This window comes from Schistocerca piceifrons, chromosome 4, assembly GCF_021461385.2.
Source record: "Schistocerca piceifrons isolate TAMUIC-IGC-003096 chromosome 4, iqSchPice1.1, whole genome shotgun sequence".
In the NCBI taxonomy this organism is placed as follows: Eukaryota; Metazoa; Arthropoda; class Insecta; order Orthoptera; family Acrididae; genus Schistocerca; species Schistocerca piceifrons.
In genome coordinates this window covers 819,306,808-819,322,428 of record NC_060141.1, presented here as the reverse complement: position 1 = coordinate 819,322,428, position 15,621 = coordinate 819,306,808, and the positions used below count along the sequence as shown (strand labels likewise).

Below are 15,621 nucleotides of genomic sequence, written 5' to 3'. Positions count from 1 at the left end.
AATCTTTATTTTCGATTGTACTTTCATGAATAACGTTGCTGTACTTCATGACAAATGTTAGAGTATTGGCAAGTCTCACAATGTACTATTTCTCACTCTCTCACAGACGGGAACATGGAAGCGCAACAATCCTTCGCCGGGCTTCACGGACCTGAATGGGACGTACTCCCCAAATGCAAACACGAGCGTGTCACTGGAGATGCTCAACGGTAGCCTCGACTCTTCGCTGGCTCACAGTCCGGCACACCCCAGCCCTGAGGTGCGCGCCAGGCAGCTGCGACCCCGCAGTCTGGTGGAGCGTGCACGCATGAATGTCGCGTGAGTATGGGTTGCTGCATCAGCCACAACTGCTATAAATTTATCGTGTCACATGTATGTTGCATAAAATGGCTTTGTACAGCCACTTTCAGAATATCAGCAGTATACCTCTCCTTAGTTCACATTGTAAGTATACTAGCTTCTTCCACTGGACAAAGCTGATCATTTCTGTAATAGTCTTATGCACATGAACCATAATTATGGAAAATCATGCAAGTCTTTTGGTCATCCATACCTTTCCATTAGTCCAATATGATAAAAGTTATCAGAGAGATGAATAATGCCCAAGAGACAGTTAATGATATCTTTAAGCAATTTTAGTAATTTATTTATTACACCTCCTTAGATTCTTCCAGTGAAAAACTGTCCTGAAGCAAATGCTGGGTAATACCTTGATCCACAAAAACAGACACAGTCTATTTTACAACCAACCATAAGTGTCTCTATTTACACATACAGCAGAATGACTCTACTTGAAAATAAGTATGTTATACTGCACAACAAAGATAATAATTAGTATTTAAGCATAAACATAATGAGACATCCCAGTCATAAAACTACCACAAACATGCTTGTTTATAGTAATACAAAGTTTCTGATATCAACTGGTAGATTACTGAACACTTTAATGCCAAAGAAATTTATCCCTTTCTGCATTAAGATGAAGTTAGTTTGGTTACTTTGCAAGTATTGCTTTGATCTCGTATTGTCATCACGACGATATGACGCTACTACCCAGCTGCTTCCATCTTGCTATAACAGAGCAGGCTTAGTCATATCATCTAACATCTCCATTTTGCTGCTGTTGATAATGTGGCCCAACTTACAATTAATTATTTTTTTGCTGTAGTTACTTATGATTGATATCACAAGGTTTAAATTAAACATCACCAATACGAGTATAACTGATGAAATCTGGCATTTATTCATAGTTAGCAGCAAAACAGAGAACAACATATTTAAACATTCCCAGTAATCTTCATACATTATATCACTAATCATCATTACTTCGTTTCACTTTACTATAGGAGTTAACTTCCCTTTACTGCTTCCACTAACAAACTCAACCGAATATACCATTGCCAAGCAATCAGCATTTAGTGATGTCAAACCCCAGTTCATCATTATTATTCAAAGATTCGTCCAGCTTCATCATCAGAAGTGGCATAAGCTCAGAAGCTCAGAACTGGTTATCACTGATCACTAGACATGTAAACGATATTAAAATTCTTATAATAATTTAATACTTTGCTTTGGAATATATTTGGGTCAAAAGTGATTCCACCAGCTTAATAAAAACACACGTTTCCTGCAGGAGCCCTTCATACTGTCATCACTACAACAGGTGTATCATTTGTGGAAATTTCAGTTCCACAGGCTTCAAAGTGAAAGTTATGTAAGGGATTTAAATATTATACTTGATTAAACAAATCATTAGTTTCAACCTTTCTCCCTATAATTTCTAAAATAACTTGCTCTCAATGTGTAGCTGTCAGTCTATGGCATTTCAGTTATAAATATTACATTGTGATCGGTGAGAGATAATACATGAGCACAGTTTTATAATTGTGGTTTTAGAAGCTCTAATTTGTTGATATTTTGATGCAAAATACACACACTTGCAAGGTTTTTTGCTGCTGGCATCTATTTTGTTGTTGAAGTTATTTGCTAGCTTAACGTCTTCTGGTACACCTCTACTGCATTTAGCTCTACTGATGGTGAAATTTTATGGGAGCTGTTTCATACATAGTGTAAAATAGCATCACTTTTAACAACAGACGTTACTTACTTTCAGATGCTGTTTCAGAGTGGTGAGATATCCCCATATTCAGTAGTTTATTAGGTTTTGTACCAGGTATCTAGTTGACTTTGCCCTTGAGATTCGTCTTTTGAACTAGTTGTATTGTGGGTGATTCCTTGCACAAATAAAACACCGCAATAATTTTGGGGTGGCTCTGCTTCAGGGGCAGGAAATTGCACACTAGATTCCCTTAATAACATGTCATTTTTGCCTTTGCAGCATTACATTTCACCACTATTTTCTTACTTATTATATCTGACTTTTTTTTATTATTACAACTTTCTCACTAATCTATTGAGGTGCGAATAAAGTGCAGTGTGGAATATTTTCCACAAATTACTTGTACGTACAAATTTTCAAATTAGCTGCATATATTTCAGAACATGTTATTTGTCCCTTCCAGTTGTTTGTTTACACATAACCCCTCAGCCAAGTCATGACACTTGTACTGTCAGCTAAAACAGTTTTCTTTCATGAGAAAACTAGATCTTGTTTTTAATTTCTTGCAACACTGTTTATTAATGCTAGCAAGATGAAAAGTCTTTGCTGCTTATTGGAGATATCTTTTCATGGCTTATTGCTGTCACTGTACAGAATTTTGCACCAAGGTTTATTTTTCAAGTAAAATTTATATTGCTTCTACTTCAAAAAGTCAGTAGCTATGTTTTGCCCTTGTCTACCTGCATATATTTCAGTTTTATTTGTTCTTGTTGATTTGATGTTATTGATATTTGTGTCTTATCTTGCACTGTTTGTTTCATCATTTTAGACCTGACAGGCTGATATTTCATCAAAACAATGTAAAATTGCCAAATCTCCAGAAAACACATTTCTTTTTTACCTGTATCAACAAATTTTTTTGTCCTGCATTATTCACAATGTCCTTTTTCTTTTCACATATTTCATGAGAACTGCATAATGCACTTCCATAACCTGTAGTAGAAAGACTAGAAAGAAGTTACGTGCAAAATGTATGTACATGGATCCTCGACTTGCACTTTCTGTTTGCAGGTGTTGTACTTCACTCTTGCCCACATTTATAAAACAGTCAACTACCATGCAGGATTTGTAGTGTGTTCAGTTCACTACTTCCTTCTTGAAGTTCCATAAATTCCATTTTCTGAGCACCAGATATAAACTACATATATATTCATTCAGCTTAGTATTTTCCCCTTGTAGTTATTACACATTTTCTGCTTATTAGCAGAATTCATATTCCTACAGAGAAACACGTACTGAAATTTTACACTAGTTGCCATGTTGATATTTGGCAGTCCTAGATAGACTTCATCGAGTGTTTTTCATTAACTATCACCTCCAGCTAGCTAACGGCTTCCCACTCTGACACGAGGAATTTTTCTACCGAGCACTCGAACACTAAATTGCAGCAGTATGCAGATTTCCGTGCCTGCTCAAGATAAGGTTGGCAGAACCACAAGCTACTTTAGAGAAACCTAAATTCTCTTTATAAATTGATGAAAAATTCAGGATGGAATACATCTGTGTGATGCTGTATTAGTAGCCACCAAATAAAAGAGAGGATGAGCAAGAAACATGCACCTCGTTTTTTATTTGCGAAAAGCTGATTCTGATTTCTGTAGTAACCAAATGGACAGTCTTACAGTGTGTCCAAAAATTACTTTTAACAGTGCACTTTCCAAGAGATGAAAATTATACCAATTATGATTAAAATCTGTGAAGAGACAGAAGGAATGCGCAATAAATTTCAGTTATGTGTATGAGGATAGATCACCATTCACCAAGTAGAAGAGACACTGAACACCCAGCAGCCAAATAGAAAATGAGGTACTTGTCTCTTGCTCATCCTCTCTTTTATTTGGTAGCATCACACACATGTATTTCATCCTGAATTTTTCATCGGTTTATAAAGAGAATTTAGGCTTCTCTAAAGTAGCATGTTGTTCTGCCAACCTTATCTTCAATTGGATAACTGAACAAGGTAGCTCAGATATTGAGATATGGACTTATAGATAGGATAGGAAGGGGAGTTGGGGTTGTGGACTAATCAGTTCTCATCTGGCTGATACCAATTATGATTAAAATCTGTGAAGAGACAGAAGGAATGCGCAATAAATTTCAGTTATGTGTATGAGGATAGATCACCATTCACCAAGTAGAAGAGACACTGAACACCCAGCAGCCAAATAGAAAATGAGGTACTTGTCTCTTGCTCATCCTCTCTTTTATTTGGTAGCATCACACACATGTATTTCATCCTGAATTTTTCATCGGTTTATAAAGAGAATTTAGGCTTCTCTAAAGTAGCATGTTGTTCTGCCAACCTTATCTTCAATTGGATAACTGAACAAGGTAGCTCAGATATTGAGATATGGACTTATAGATAGGATAGGAAGGGGAGTTGGGGTTGTGGACTAATCAGTTCTCATCTGGCTGTAATGATTTGTTTCCTTATGCCACTTGAGGTAAATGCAGGATTAATTCCTACAATAAGACTGTAATTTTTCCCCATTCATCATCACCTAATTCACACAGGTGCTTCACTGTAATTGCTCAGACATGGACTGTCTTCCTTTCACAGTTGGGTTCACTTTTAGTGCCCACAGAAATTTTCCCAAGTAATACATAAATGTTGGGACACTGTAGCACAAAACTTGTGTGTTTTCTTATATAGGAAATTAAAAAAGCAAAACACAAGGCAAAAATGAACACCTGTGTAAGATGGCATGTTCAATTTATTTCCAATCCATTACTAGCACAGTTCCTGTTCTTGCATTTACAAAATGGACAGTACTTTCAGCATGTGAAATTTAAGATCCTGTTTTCTTTCAGGTGGCTAGACTCGTCTCTATCAATTATGGAACAGGGTGTCCGTGAATTTGACACGCTTTGCTTGAGATTCAAATTCTATTCATTTTATGACCTTAATGTGAAATATGATGCAGTCAGAATCAATCAAATATATGAGCAAGCCAAGTGGCAGCTGCTAAATGAAGAAATTGACTGTACTGAAGAAGAAATGCTGATGTTTGCAGCCCTACAGGTAAGCACTGGAAAAATTTCACAAAATATATATATATATATATATTTTACATGTGATCAAAATTTGTAAGTGTCTTAATTCTTTTCATTATATTATGTATATATAGCTTTCCAAATGTAACTTATCACTGAATTCCTATAACTGGCCTTTGGAGATTCCTTGATGACAAAGTACAAAAATTTGTATTGAAAAACTGCCACTCTTTTAGAGAATGGGCACAATTCGTATGCTTGAATGAGGTGTGGTTGATCTCATTGCATTCTTATTTTTCCTCTGTCATTAATCCAATTTTGAATTTGTTTACTTGTGTGGCACATCTCAAATCAACAGTTTTCCACATTCTCTACATAAAACTTATGACCTACAAATGCCTGTGTAATGAGATGGTCGTGCTGTTTCACTTGACCAAGGCAATCCCTGTTTGTCACTGATTTTAAGACTTATGTGTAGAACTCTGTTACCTTCATTTCAATGCAGTTAAATAAAAATTTCACATTTTACATTATTTTATATTAGGTAGGTAGCTCAGTGATTAAAATAAATTTTAGGCATAAATGTAATTATTGTAATTATATTAATACTACACTATATTTTCATGAAACAGGACAAATGTCATCACTGTCAATATAATTATACACTATCCTAGCTTTTGGAATTAATAGTTTCTTCCTCAGGGGAGGGAAAATGATAAGTTCAGAAGGTTTAAAAGGAAGGGCTGGTCACTCACACTGTAGGATGAGAGAAACCCATAGGCATGATGTGGTAAAGTATTGAGGCATCAAGGACTGATTGATATTGGGTGACAAGGGGTGTTTCTGGAACTTATGGAAATGGAAACAGCACTGGTCAGTGAGGAATAGGAGAATAATGCTCAGGAAATAAGTTTGTTAAAAAGATGTGTGTTGCAGTTGTGAGGATGATGTGTTTGACAAAGATTGCTTATTATGCACTCAAACAGTTTAGGGATGTTCATTCCAATATAAAACAATGTGTAGTGGATGAAAGTTAGTTGATAAACAAAATCTGTGGTTTCACATGTTGCTCTGCCCGTGATATTGCAGGATTTACCAGTGGTGGGACCATAGTATATTGCAATGAGGGAGTGGACAGAGCAGGAATGATTGCAAGGAGGGGGATAATGGTTTGGGAATGTTATATGATGAATAAGATGTTGCAGAGGTTAGGACAATGATGGGAGGTAAGTGGGTGGTTTGTGGAGGATACTGGAGAGAAGGGATCGAGTTTGAGGGACTGACTTGAGAAAGTCATAGCCTTAGCAAAGTGAGGTATTGAGGCATTCAAGGACTCCTTGATATTGGAAGTGGAAACTGGACTGGTCAGAGGGTGACAGGAGAATACTGCTCAGGAAATATGCTTGTGAATTAGATCTGTGGTGCAGTTTTGAGAGAAGAAGGCATGAGAGATGTTGTTGGTGTAGATGTTGAGGAATCCAGTGATGGAGCAGATATGTTTGTCACAAATGCCTAGCCTGTAAGAAAGGAAGCATTTGATAGGGAAGGGATAGGCAGATGTCAAAGTGTATATATTGTACTTTGTTGGTTGGTATTATGTTGTCTGATGTTTGGATGAGGGCTTCACTGAGAAGGATGTTGACGTCAAGGAAGGTAGCATTGGATTTTTTTTATATTAAAAAAAAATGAATCTGAGTTGGGAATATGAGTTGAGCTGAAGCAAGAAGTGGATTCGTACTTCTTCAGCACGAGTCCAAACTACAAAGATGTCGTTAATGAATCTGTACTGAGAAAAATAAGTGGCCCAGCTTCTGGGTCTCGAGAAATTCCTATTGCATGCAGCTTTTTAAAAAGGTGACACAAATTGTGCCATCATGGTTCCTACAGTGTTTTTTTATGTTTGTGCAGGTCTGATCCTCAAAGGTGAAGTAATTATGGGTAACAATGAAACTAAGTGGAGAATAAATGAGGCTTTATGAAGAGTTTCAGATTCCTGTTGGGAGAGGCAATGTGTTACAGCTGAGAGGTCATGTGCATGTGTATTGCCCAAAGGTGGGATTGCATTGATAGAGACTAGGAGGGTTTCTAATAAGAGGTGTGACTGGAAAGTTTTAAGAATGGGCTTGTAATTGTACAATGGTGCAATGGTGGTACTTACATGCTACTGTGATGCATCTCCTTCAAAATAGTCCCCTTCTGACTGAACAACTGACTCCCATGGTGCTTCCACTTTTGGAAACATTCCTGGAGATTTTTTCCTGAAGTGTGTTAAGGATGCTCTCCGTATTTGCCTGAATGTCTCAACCTAGTCAAATCGCTTCCCTTTCAGTGAAAATTTCAGTTTAGGAAACTGGTAGAAGTCCGCAGGGACCAAATTAGGGGAATATGGCGGTTGTGGAAGCACAGGAATTTTGAATTTGGTCAAAAATTCAACAATGGAGATGGCATGATGAGCCAGAGCATTGTCGTGGTGTAGCACTCAAGTCCTCTCTTTCCACAATGCAGGCCTTTTCTTCCACATCTTTTTGCGCAAACGCTCAAAGACACATTTGTAGTATTTCTGGTTAATTGTCTATCCTTCAGGGCTAAATTCATGATGCACAATATTGGTGGAATCGAAAAAAATCAGCAACATTGTCTTCACCTTCGACCGATTTGGCTGTGCTTTTTTCGGTCATGGTGAACCTGGAGTATTCCACTGTGAAGACTGCTCTTTTGTTTCAGGATCATATCCATGTACCACAACTCGTCACCTGTAATTACCCTATTTAACAACTCTGGGTCATTTTTAGTCCTATTAATCAGTTATTAGCACATTTCAAGTCGGTATTGTCTCTGGTCTCTTGACAACACTTTTGGAATGAGTTTTGTGGACACACGACACATGTTCAGATCTTCAGTTGAAATTGCCTGAACTGCATAGAAGTTCATCAGCCATCTCCCTGATTGTAAGTCTACAATCAGAGCATACTAAGTCAGAAACTTTCACAACATTTTCATTCATTTTTGAGGTGGAAGGACGTCCAGACCGTGGTTCATCTTCAAATGATTCGCAGCCATTTTTAAATCTGTTGACCCAGACAAAAACATATGACTGGCTCATACGATTATCTCCAAAAGCTGTTTTTATTAGTTCGTAAGTCTCAGAAGCTGATTTCCCGGCTTAAAACAAAATTTCACACAAACTTTTTGCTCCATTTTTACGTCCATTTTCACACAGACAGAATCCAGCAACAATCCCTAACAGACCCACACTCAACCAGCTGCCACAACAAACTGAATAAAGGAAATGCAGTTTCCTATCAGACGGCATTCAAGGACAAGGCAATGATTCACTCCCCACCCTCCATGTACCTGCCTGCTGAACCACTAAGCAGTAGCGGATCCATTCTTAAAACTTTCCAATCACACCTCGTAGAAGAGGAGTAGGAATGGATTTTAGATGTTCCAGGAAATGGGTGTTATGTTTTCTGTTGGATGGGAGGCTATGTGATTGATTGGAGAGGCTGGTCAACTAGGGCTGACATGCGGTGTATGGAAGCTTTGAAGTCAGCTACTGTATTGTGGCTGGGATTATTGCTTTTGTGTATAGTGGGAAGCAGGTAGAAATACGGGCATGTGAATCAGAAAAAAGACGGCTGTATGGACATACTTCGAGGATGATGAAAATAATCCTAAAAGTATTGTGCATAAATTGTGCAAAATAGAATTCCTTGTGGTGGTGTTAGAAAGAAGATGACTATATCACGAATGATAATCATTTGAGAAATAAACAAAAGGATGATCATCATTAGTTGCAGCCTACGCTACCTAAGGGGCAACAAATTATGGATCAATATATGGATTTAAGTAAGTCTTTGACATGATAAAAGAAACTGAGTCTTGAAGAATGCACTGAAATATGTCAACCACAGGATATTAATGATCCCAAAGCCAAAAAATTCCATCTCTTAACCAAAGTGATAGCACTTGATGATCAGTGGCTATGTATAGTAGAAAGGGCTGATTTTACAAGACTGATTAATAGTGCTGTGCCACAGTATAAAATATGAAGCCACCCTTACTTTTCAGATAAAAGATTCCAGAAATATATCACAAGGTGGTTGAAACAATAAAGGATTACTTTCAGAGACAGGTTATATTTCCGTGACGTGCGACATGTGGATGTGCTTACATAATCAAAACAGTTTTTTTAGTTTTACTGCCCATTTCACTAATTGTGAATACAATGTCAAACATGTAGCATTGAACATCAAACATTTTGAGGGACAACACACAGTGGAAAACATAGCAATTAGTTTATAGGAAATTTCCAGTTTATGGGACATTCTGCTGGGAAAAATTCATGCCATTATTCATGATAATGAACGAAACATAGTAAAAGCTGTTAGTAATGAAGAGTTGACCTTAGTGCATTGTTTCATTCATACCCTTCAGTTAATTTGAAAAAAGAAACAGCATTGGTCGTATATTTTTTACTATTGCAAAATCGATTTTCTGTCACTGAGTGACCATCTTCAGTGACAGAAAATCGATTTTGCAATAGTAAAAAATATACGACCAATGCTGTCTCTTTTTTCAAGTATACCTGTTATCTGGTCGTAGTGCACAAGACAACATGGAGTCGCCAATCAATAAAATTTCTTCAGTTAATTGTTAATGACTGTCTGAAGGCACAGTAAAATGTGACTCAAATTATAGCAACAGGTAGGAAGATCATAACTCATTTCAATCATTCTGGCATGGTACAAGAAAAAGTGCATTCTATCCAAAGAGATTTGGATTCTCTCACCATGAATTAGTGCAAGATGTCAGTATGTGGTGAAATTCCATGTATTATAAGCTTACAAGGCTAATGGAACACAAATGGGCCATTTCACTCTATCTCATGGGCTGTGATATTGAAAATCTGACTGCTGCACAATGGGAGCTTTTAGAGAAACTTTTAAAATTATTACAATAATATGAGGAAATAACAAAAATTACAAGTTCCAAATATGCTTGCATTTCTGAAATCATTCCATATGTTGTTACATTAATGCAATATTATGATAAAATGAGCTCATCAGAGCTAAAATCCAAATTAACCCAGGTGAGACATGTCACACAATGACCATAGCAAGAATGATTTGAAGACATCACAACAAGTAAAAATTATTAGACCCACACATTAAAATGAATGTTTTCACCAGTCAACTGAAAAGAGAAAATGTAAGACAGTATATTTTGATCGATAGCCTAAGCACGAACTGTGAAACAAGCAGCGATGATAATGCAAATTCATCCCCTTTTCATGCCAAGAGGCTGAGAACCAAAGAGCAGAGTCTAAGCCAGATGATTTACTCATCTTTTACGGACTGCTTCATAGAGGTGGTTGCAGAAAAAAAACACAGCTCGTACCAGGACATCTAAAGAAAAAAAAAATGTAGTTGCAACTGAAATAGACCTTTATTTAAGTATTAAGAACATATCACATCATGACAGTCCATACAAATGGTGGCAAGCAAGACAAGAGAAATTTCCGCATTTGGTACATCTTGGAGCAAAATATTTGGTGCTGCCATGAAGTGTTTATTCAGAGCATCTTTTCTCTGAAGCTGGGGATATCTACAAGAAGAAAAGGACTAAAACTAAAACTGGTGCCTGAAATTGCAGAAGAAATGGTTTTTTGCACCATAATCTTCCACTTCTAAATTTTAATTATAAGAATTAAAGTGCATAAATATTTATTATTTAAAAAAATGTGCCTGCAGAACGCACAAATTTATTTTATTTTAAATGAGGTTTTTGTAAATTTTTATAATAGGGAAGCCGCTTATGTAGCTATGACTACTTTAGTGATTACAAGAAAAATATATTAGTTATAAAATAAATCATTATTTTCATTTTACCAATTTATTTGACTACTTAAGTATTCAGTATTTGGCCAATACTACCTAGATATTCGGTATTTGGATGAATAAGATAAAAGTAGCTGAATACCAAATAATGGATGAATATTCATTGCAAGTCTAATAAATATTGATCATCACTTGGTTCCAAGAGCTTTTTGGGGACACTAAACAAAATTTCTTACTACTGGCAGATCTTTGTTGTACTTTAAAAAAGGGACGTTTAGTAACATAATTCAGATTCAACATCGAAAGGGGGCAGGTCACAGTTGACCAGCTTAAATAGGGACAAAGTTAAGTAAAGCTCTTCCAAATTAGAACCACACCTCATGCTTTATAAAATTAAAATTATGTTTTTACAGACTCAATAACTTAAGACTCTTATTGTTACAACCTAATGAATGAATGATCTTGTATTATTCTTGTAAAATGTTTGTTCAGTCATTGTTTAAATGTACTCACAACTATATTTATTCTGAAGGTGCAAGTGACACTTCAGTCCAGTGTGCCACAGCCAGCAATGGATAACAGCAACAATGTAATAGAGGATGATATTGATGCAGCCCTCACAGATCTCCAAGTGACACTTGAGGGCACATATATCAACAACACTCATGATGACATCACTCAAGTGCCAGAGCTAAATGACTATCTTCGGTTTCTAAAGTATGTATAGATATCAAGATACATTTTGTGTCCATTGTAAAAGCAACTACAAATAGCTCTTCTGTACTGTCAGTTGCCTTTAAGTTGTAGAGCTTGGATATGTTGTTGAGCACTTCTTCCACCTCATCATCACAATACACGCTCATGCATGCAAACACACACACACACACACACACACACACACACACACACACAATATTTTTATGTTAGTGTTAATGATGTCATGGTTTGTTTCCTTAACATTCAGTAACTGTTAAAATTTAATGTTTTGACTTACGTTACCTTTACACTATCAAAGGCAACATTAACTTTGCATCTGCACCTCAGTGTGAGTAATATATTTTTCAATATTGTTTGCTAGTACTGTATCCTCTTTGATGAACATTGCCCCTGGCTAAGACAGAGCAGCAAAAGGGAAGTAATCGATTTTGTGACTTTATATGAGTTCTTTACCAGGAGCAAATTATATAGTTTCATCTATGTGATTTGGTAGTTTAGTTTTTGGATTTCTGTGTGGTAATTTAATATTTACTACACATAGTAATTGCGTTTTCACTTGTGTCAGAAAGTAAACCGATTTTGTGATATATTTCAAGTTCCTATCGAGGAGCAAATTATGTAATATCACCTGTGTGCTTTGATAGTTTAGTTTTTGAATCTCTGCATGTTAATCTAATTTATTAGGCACAGTTCTCGTGTCTACAGTAGAGTTCCACAGTGCCTGTCAATAGTCATTTGTCCGTCTGTGTAGTGTAGTTTTCCACGGTCTTTAGTACGGATAGGGATTGTGATTGCTGTGCGCGGTTGCAAGCCAAGTTGGTGACACTTTGCTCTCAGCTCTACCCTGTGATGACTTCAGTTAAACAGCTTGAGACTGCAGTGGATGGGCATCACTGTTGTGGGCTGGCTGTGGGGTTCCACTGTACATCCAGCAGGACCCACAAGTCTTCTGACTGGTCCACACCAGTAATCAGCCCAGTTACTGCTTGTATTGAGACTGACCTCTCACGTGTGGTCGAGTGGGAAGCCACCTTGGGGTGTAGCAGGTGGCAAAAGACTTCCTAGGGGGCTGAAAGTAAAGCCTCCTTGGTTAGTCTGACAAACAGGTGCTGTCTATGGCTGACACTGCCCTTTGACCAGATGCAGTTGCATGTCCTGTTTCAGAGGAAACCTCTTAGCCTGCAAGATGTGGGCAGTTACTGAGGGTGGAATTATTAGTAATTGGGAGCTCCAGTGGTAGGCCCATTATGGGGCTCTTAGGGGAAGAAAGTCAATGTGCACTGTGTGTGCTGCACACCGGGTGGAGTCATTCCAGGCATGTAGTGGGATTTTCAGGATTCCATGAAGAGCACAAGGTGTAGCCAACTGCAGGTTTTGAATGGCTATCAGACGTGATGAAGGCTGCCACTTGCGAGATGAAAGCAGAGCTCACAATTTGCAGCAGTTGACAGGACTGAGTGTGGACTTCTGGTACAGAGCCGAGTTAAGGGTCTGAATCAGAGGCTCAGACAGAAACTGTGGTCGTGTGTGTGTGTGTTTGTTTGTTTTGTATCATTCCAATGAAGGCCTTTTTGGCCAAAAGCTTACTTGTTTGACAGTCTTTTTGTTGTGCCTATCTGGGACTCAGCATCTCTGCTATATAGTGAGTCACAATCTATCCTTTTAATATTACTGTCATTATTGCATCCTGGATTTTCCACTGTTGGATTGCTGATTGTGTAAGACTACAAAGTGCCAAACCACAAGTGAAGATACATGATCATTATTTCCTCATCAAACTTTACTCTGTAACTTACAATGCCTATGTATATGTTGCAGTATGCTTGGGAAAAAGCAGGTTATGATATGACATACCCATATCATCATTTGAAAATGTTATTTATGTGGCTTTTGATGTTAGACTTCTTGAATGCAAAAATGATTCTGAATGTAAAAATGTGGCTTTTGTGAGGTGTGCACATTGCTATCTTCCACTTCATTTTAACTACTTCACTGAAATCCCAAATCTGCACTATAAGCACTGAAATAAGCACTATTAGGCAAGTAGGATATGTGTATTTTGAACTATTATAATTACTTTAAGCAAACGGTTTTTGGCATTGTTGATTGAAAATCTAATGATACACTGACATCATCCCATCTATGATATTGATATCTTGTTACTTTATTTCTCTATATTAAAATGTAACTTGTGGTGGAATGAAGCATTTTGCATGAAAATGATGCAGAAAACTATTTTTTATGGTTTTGTGCAGTTCTGAGTGTTCAGTGCCATAGGTGTTCCTTGTCACCCATACAGTTTCATCCCTTCTGCACAGACAGAAAGTTCTCATAAAGGAATGTAAGAAAATCATGATAAACCCTGAACTGCCCTTCCACCTTGCTCAAGAGCTTCAATCTCAAAAACAAATGGTTGGAATTGCGGAATGAAAATGCCCTGTATTATCTATGTGAGCTAATAGCACCATCAGACTTCAGAAATTACCAGTGGTTTTGAACTACCTAGTCATATATGGAAATGTTTAAACAGGATTTACACAGGACACAGTATATATGCAGAAAACCTGTAGAAGTGGGGAAAACTTCTAATACCAAACTGCAACTATGCAGCTCCAAACAATCCATCTGCCACCATGTCGAAGAATGTGAGCTGACAGCATATCCTGGTGTTCCAACAGAGTTCCTTGTTCCAACACCACTGTGGCTTAAGGTTATGGGTGCATCTAACTCAGCATATACACTTTATATTTAACATGTTTTTCTTTCTATAGATATCAATATAATGGAAGGAAACATTCCACGTGGGAAAAATTATATATAAAAACAAAGATGAGGTGACTTACCGAACAAAAGTGCTGGCAGGTCGATAGACACACAAACAAACACAAACACACACACAAAATTCAAGCTTTCGCAACAAACTGTTGCCTCATCAGGAAAGAGGGAAGGAGAGGGGAAGACGAAAGGAAGTGGGTTTTAAGGGAGAGGGTAAGGAGTCATTCCAATCCCGGGAGCGGAAAGACTTACCTTAGGGGGAAAAAAGGACAGGTATACACTCGCACACACGCACATATCCATCCACACATACAGACACAAGCAGACATATTTCAAATGAAATATGTCTGCTTGTGTCTGTATGTGTGGATGGATATGTGCGTGTGTGCGAGTGTATACCTGTCCTTTTTTCCCCCTAAGGTAAGTCTTTCCGCTCCCGGGATTGGAATGACTCCTTACCCTCTCCCTTAAAACCCACTTCCTTTCGTCTTCCCCTCTCCTTCCCTCTTTCCTGATGAGGCAACAGTTTGTTGCGAAAGCTTGAATTTTGTGTGTGTGTTTGTGTTTGTTTGTGTGTCTATCGACCTGCCAGCACTTTTGTTCGGTAAGTCACCTCATCTTTGTTTTTATATATAATTTCTATAGATATCTTTTAATATATTACTATGTATGTCACACACTAAATAAATAAATGTGAAATTATCTACTGGAACCATACAGCTAAAGTAAACAACATATTTATTCAGCGAAAGTGAATAATAGGAATGTACATAAATAGACTTCAGGGGTTTGCCACCAAATCACGTTGTGCAAATTCCACAACATTTCCTTGGAGCAACTGTCCGACATCTTCAAGTGGTTAAAAATTGCTTGTGGTTATGTATGACTGGTGGTATTGCACGTTGACACCCCATTTCTAGAACATGCATGCAAAGAATGTGCAGGCATGGAAATCGCGCACGCGTGATAATTTGCAGCTATATGGTGCAATATTCAAACTTCGAAAATCACAGAGAGGCTCTCTTGCACGCGGGCTATACGCTGCATTGCCAACAGTGCAGCCAGACATTATTCACCAACAGCCGCACTAGACCATTGTTATGACGGGACTGTTATCGAAGAATCTTGATTTTCGTGTCGTGATTTAATAGCGGCCAATGCGGGGTTCCAGGCTGT

The 15,621-nt window shown here is 37.6% G+C and overlaps 1 protein-coding gene across 1 annotated transcript in view; it reads left to right on the top strand.

Moving 5' to 3' along the window:
• The window catches only part of LOC124794759 (unc-112-related protein-like), a 625,792-nt gene that overhangs the window by 585,949 nt on the left and 24,222 nt on the right, over positions 1–15,621 (top strand). Inside the window, exons 4-6 of the mRNA XM_047258377.1 lie at positions 107–318; positions 4,931–5,141; positions 11,486–11,670. Coding sequence (XP_047114333.1) covers positions 107–318; positions 4,931–5,141; positions 11,486–11,670 — 608 coding nt within the window. The remainder of the gene's footprint in view (positions 1–106; positions 319–4,930; positions 5,142–11,485; positions 11,671–15,621) is intronic.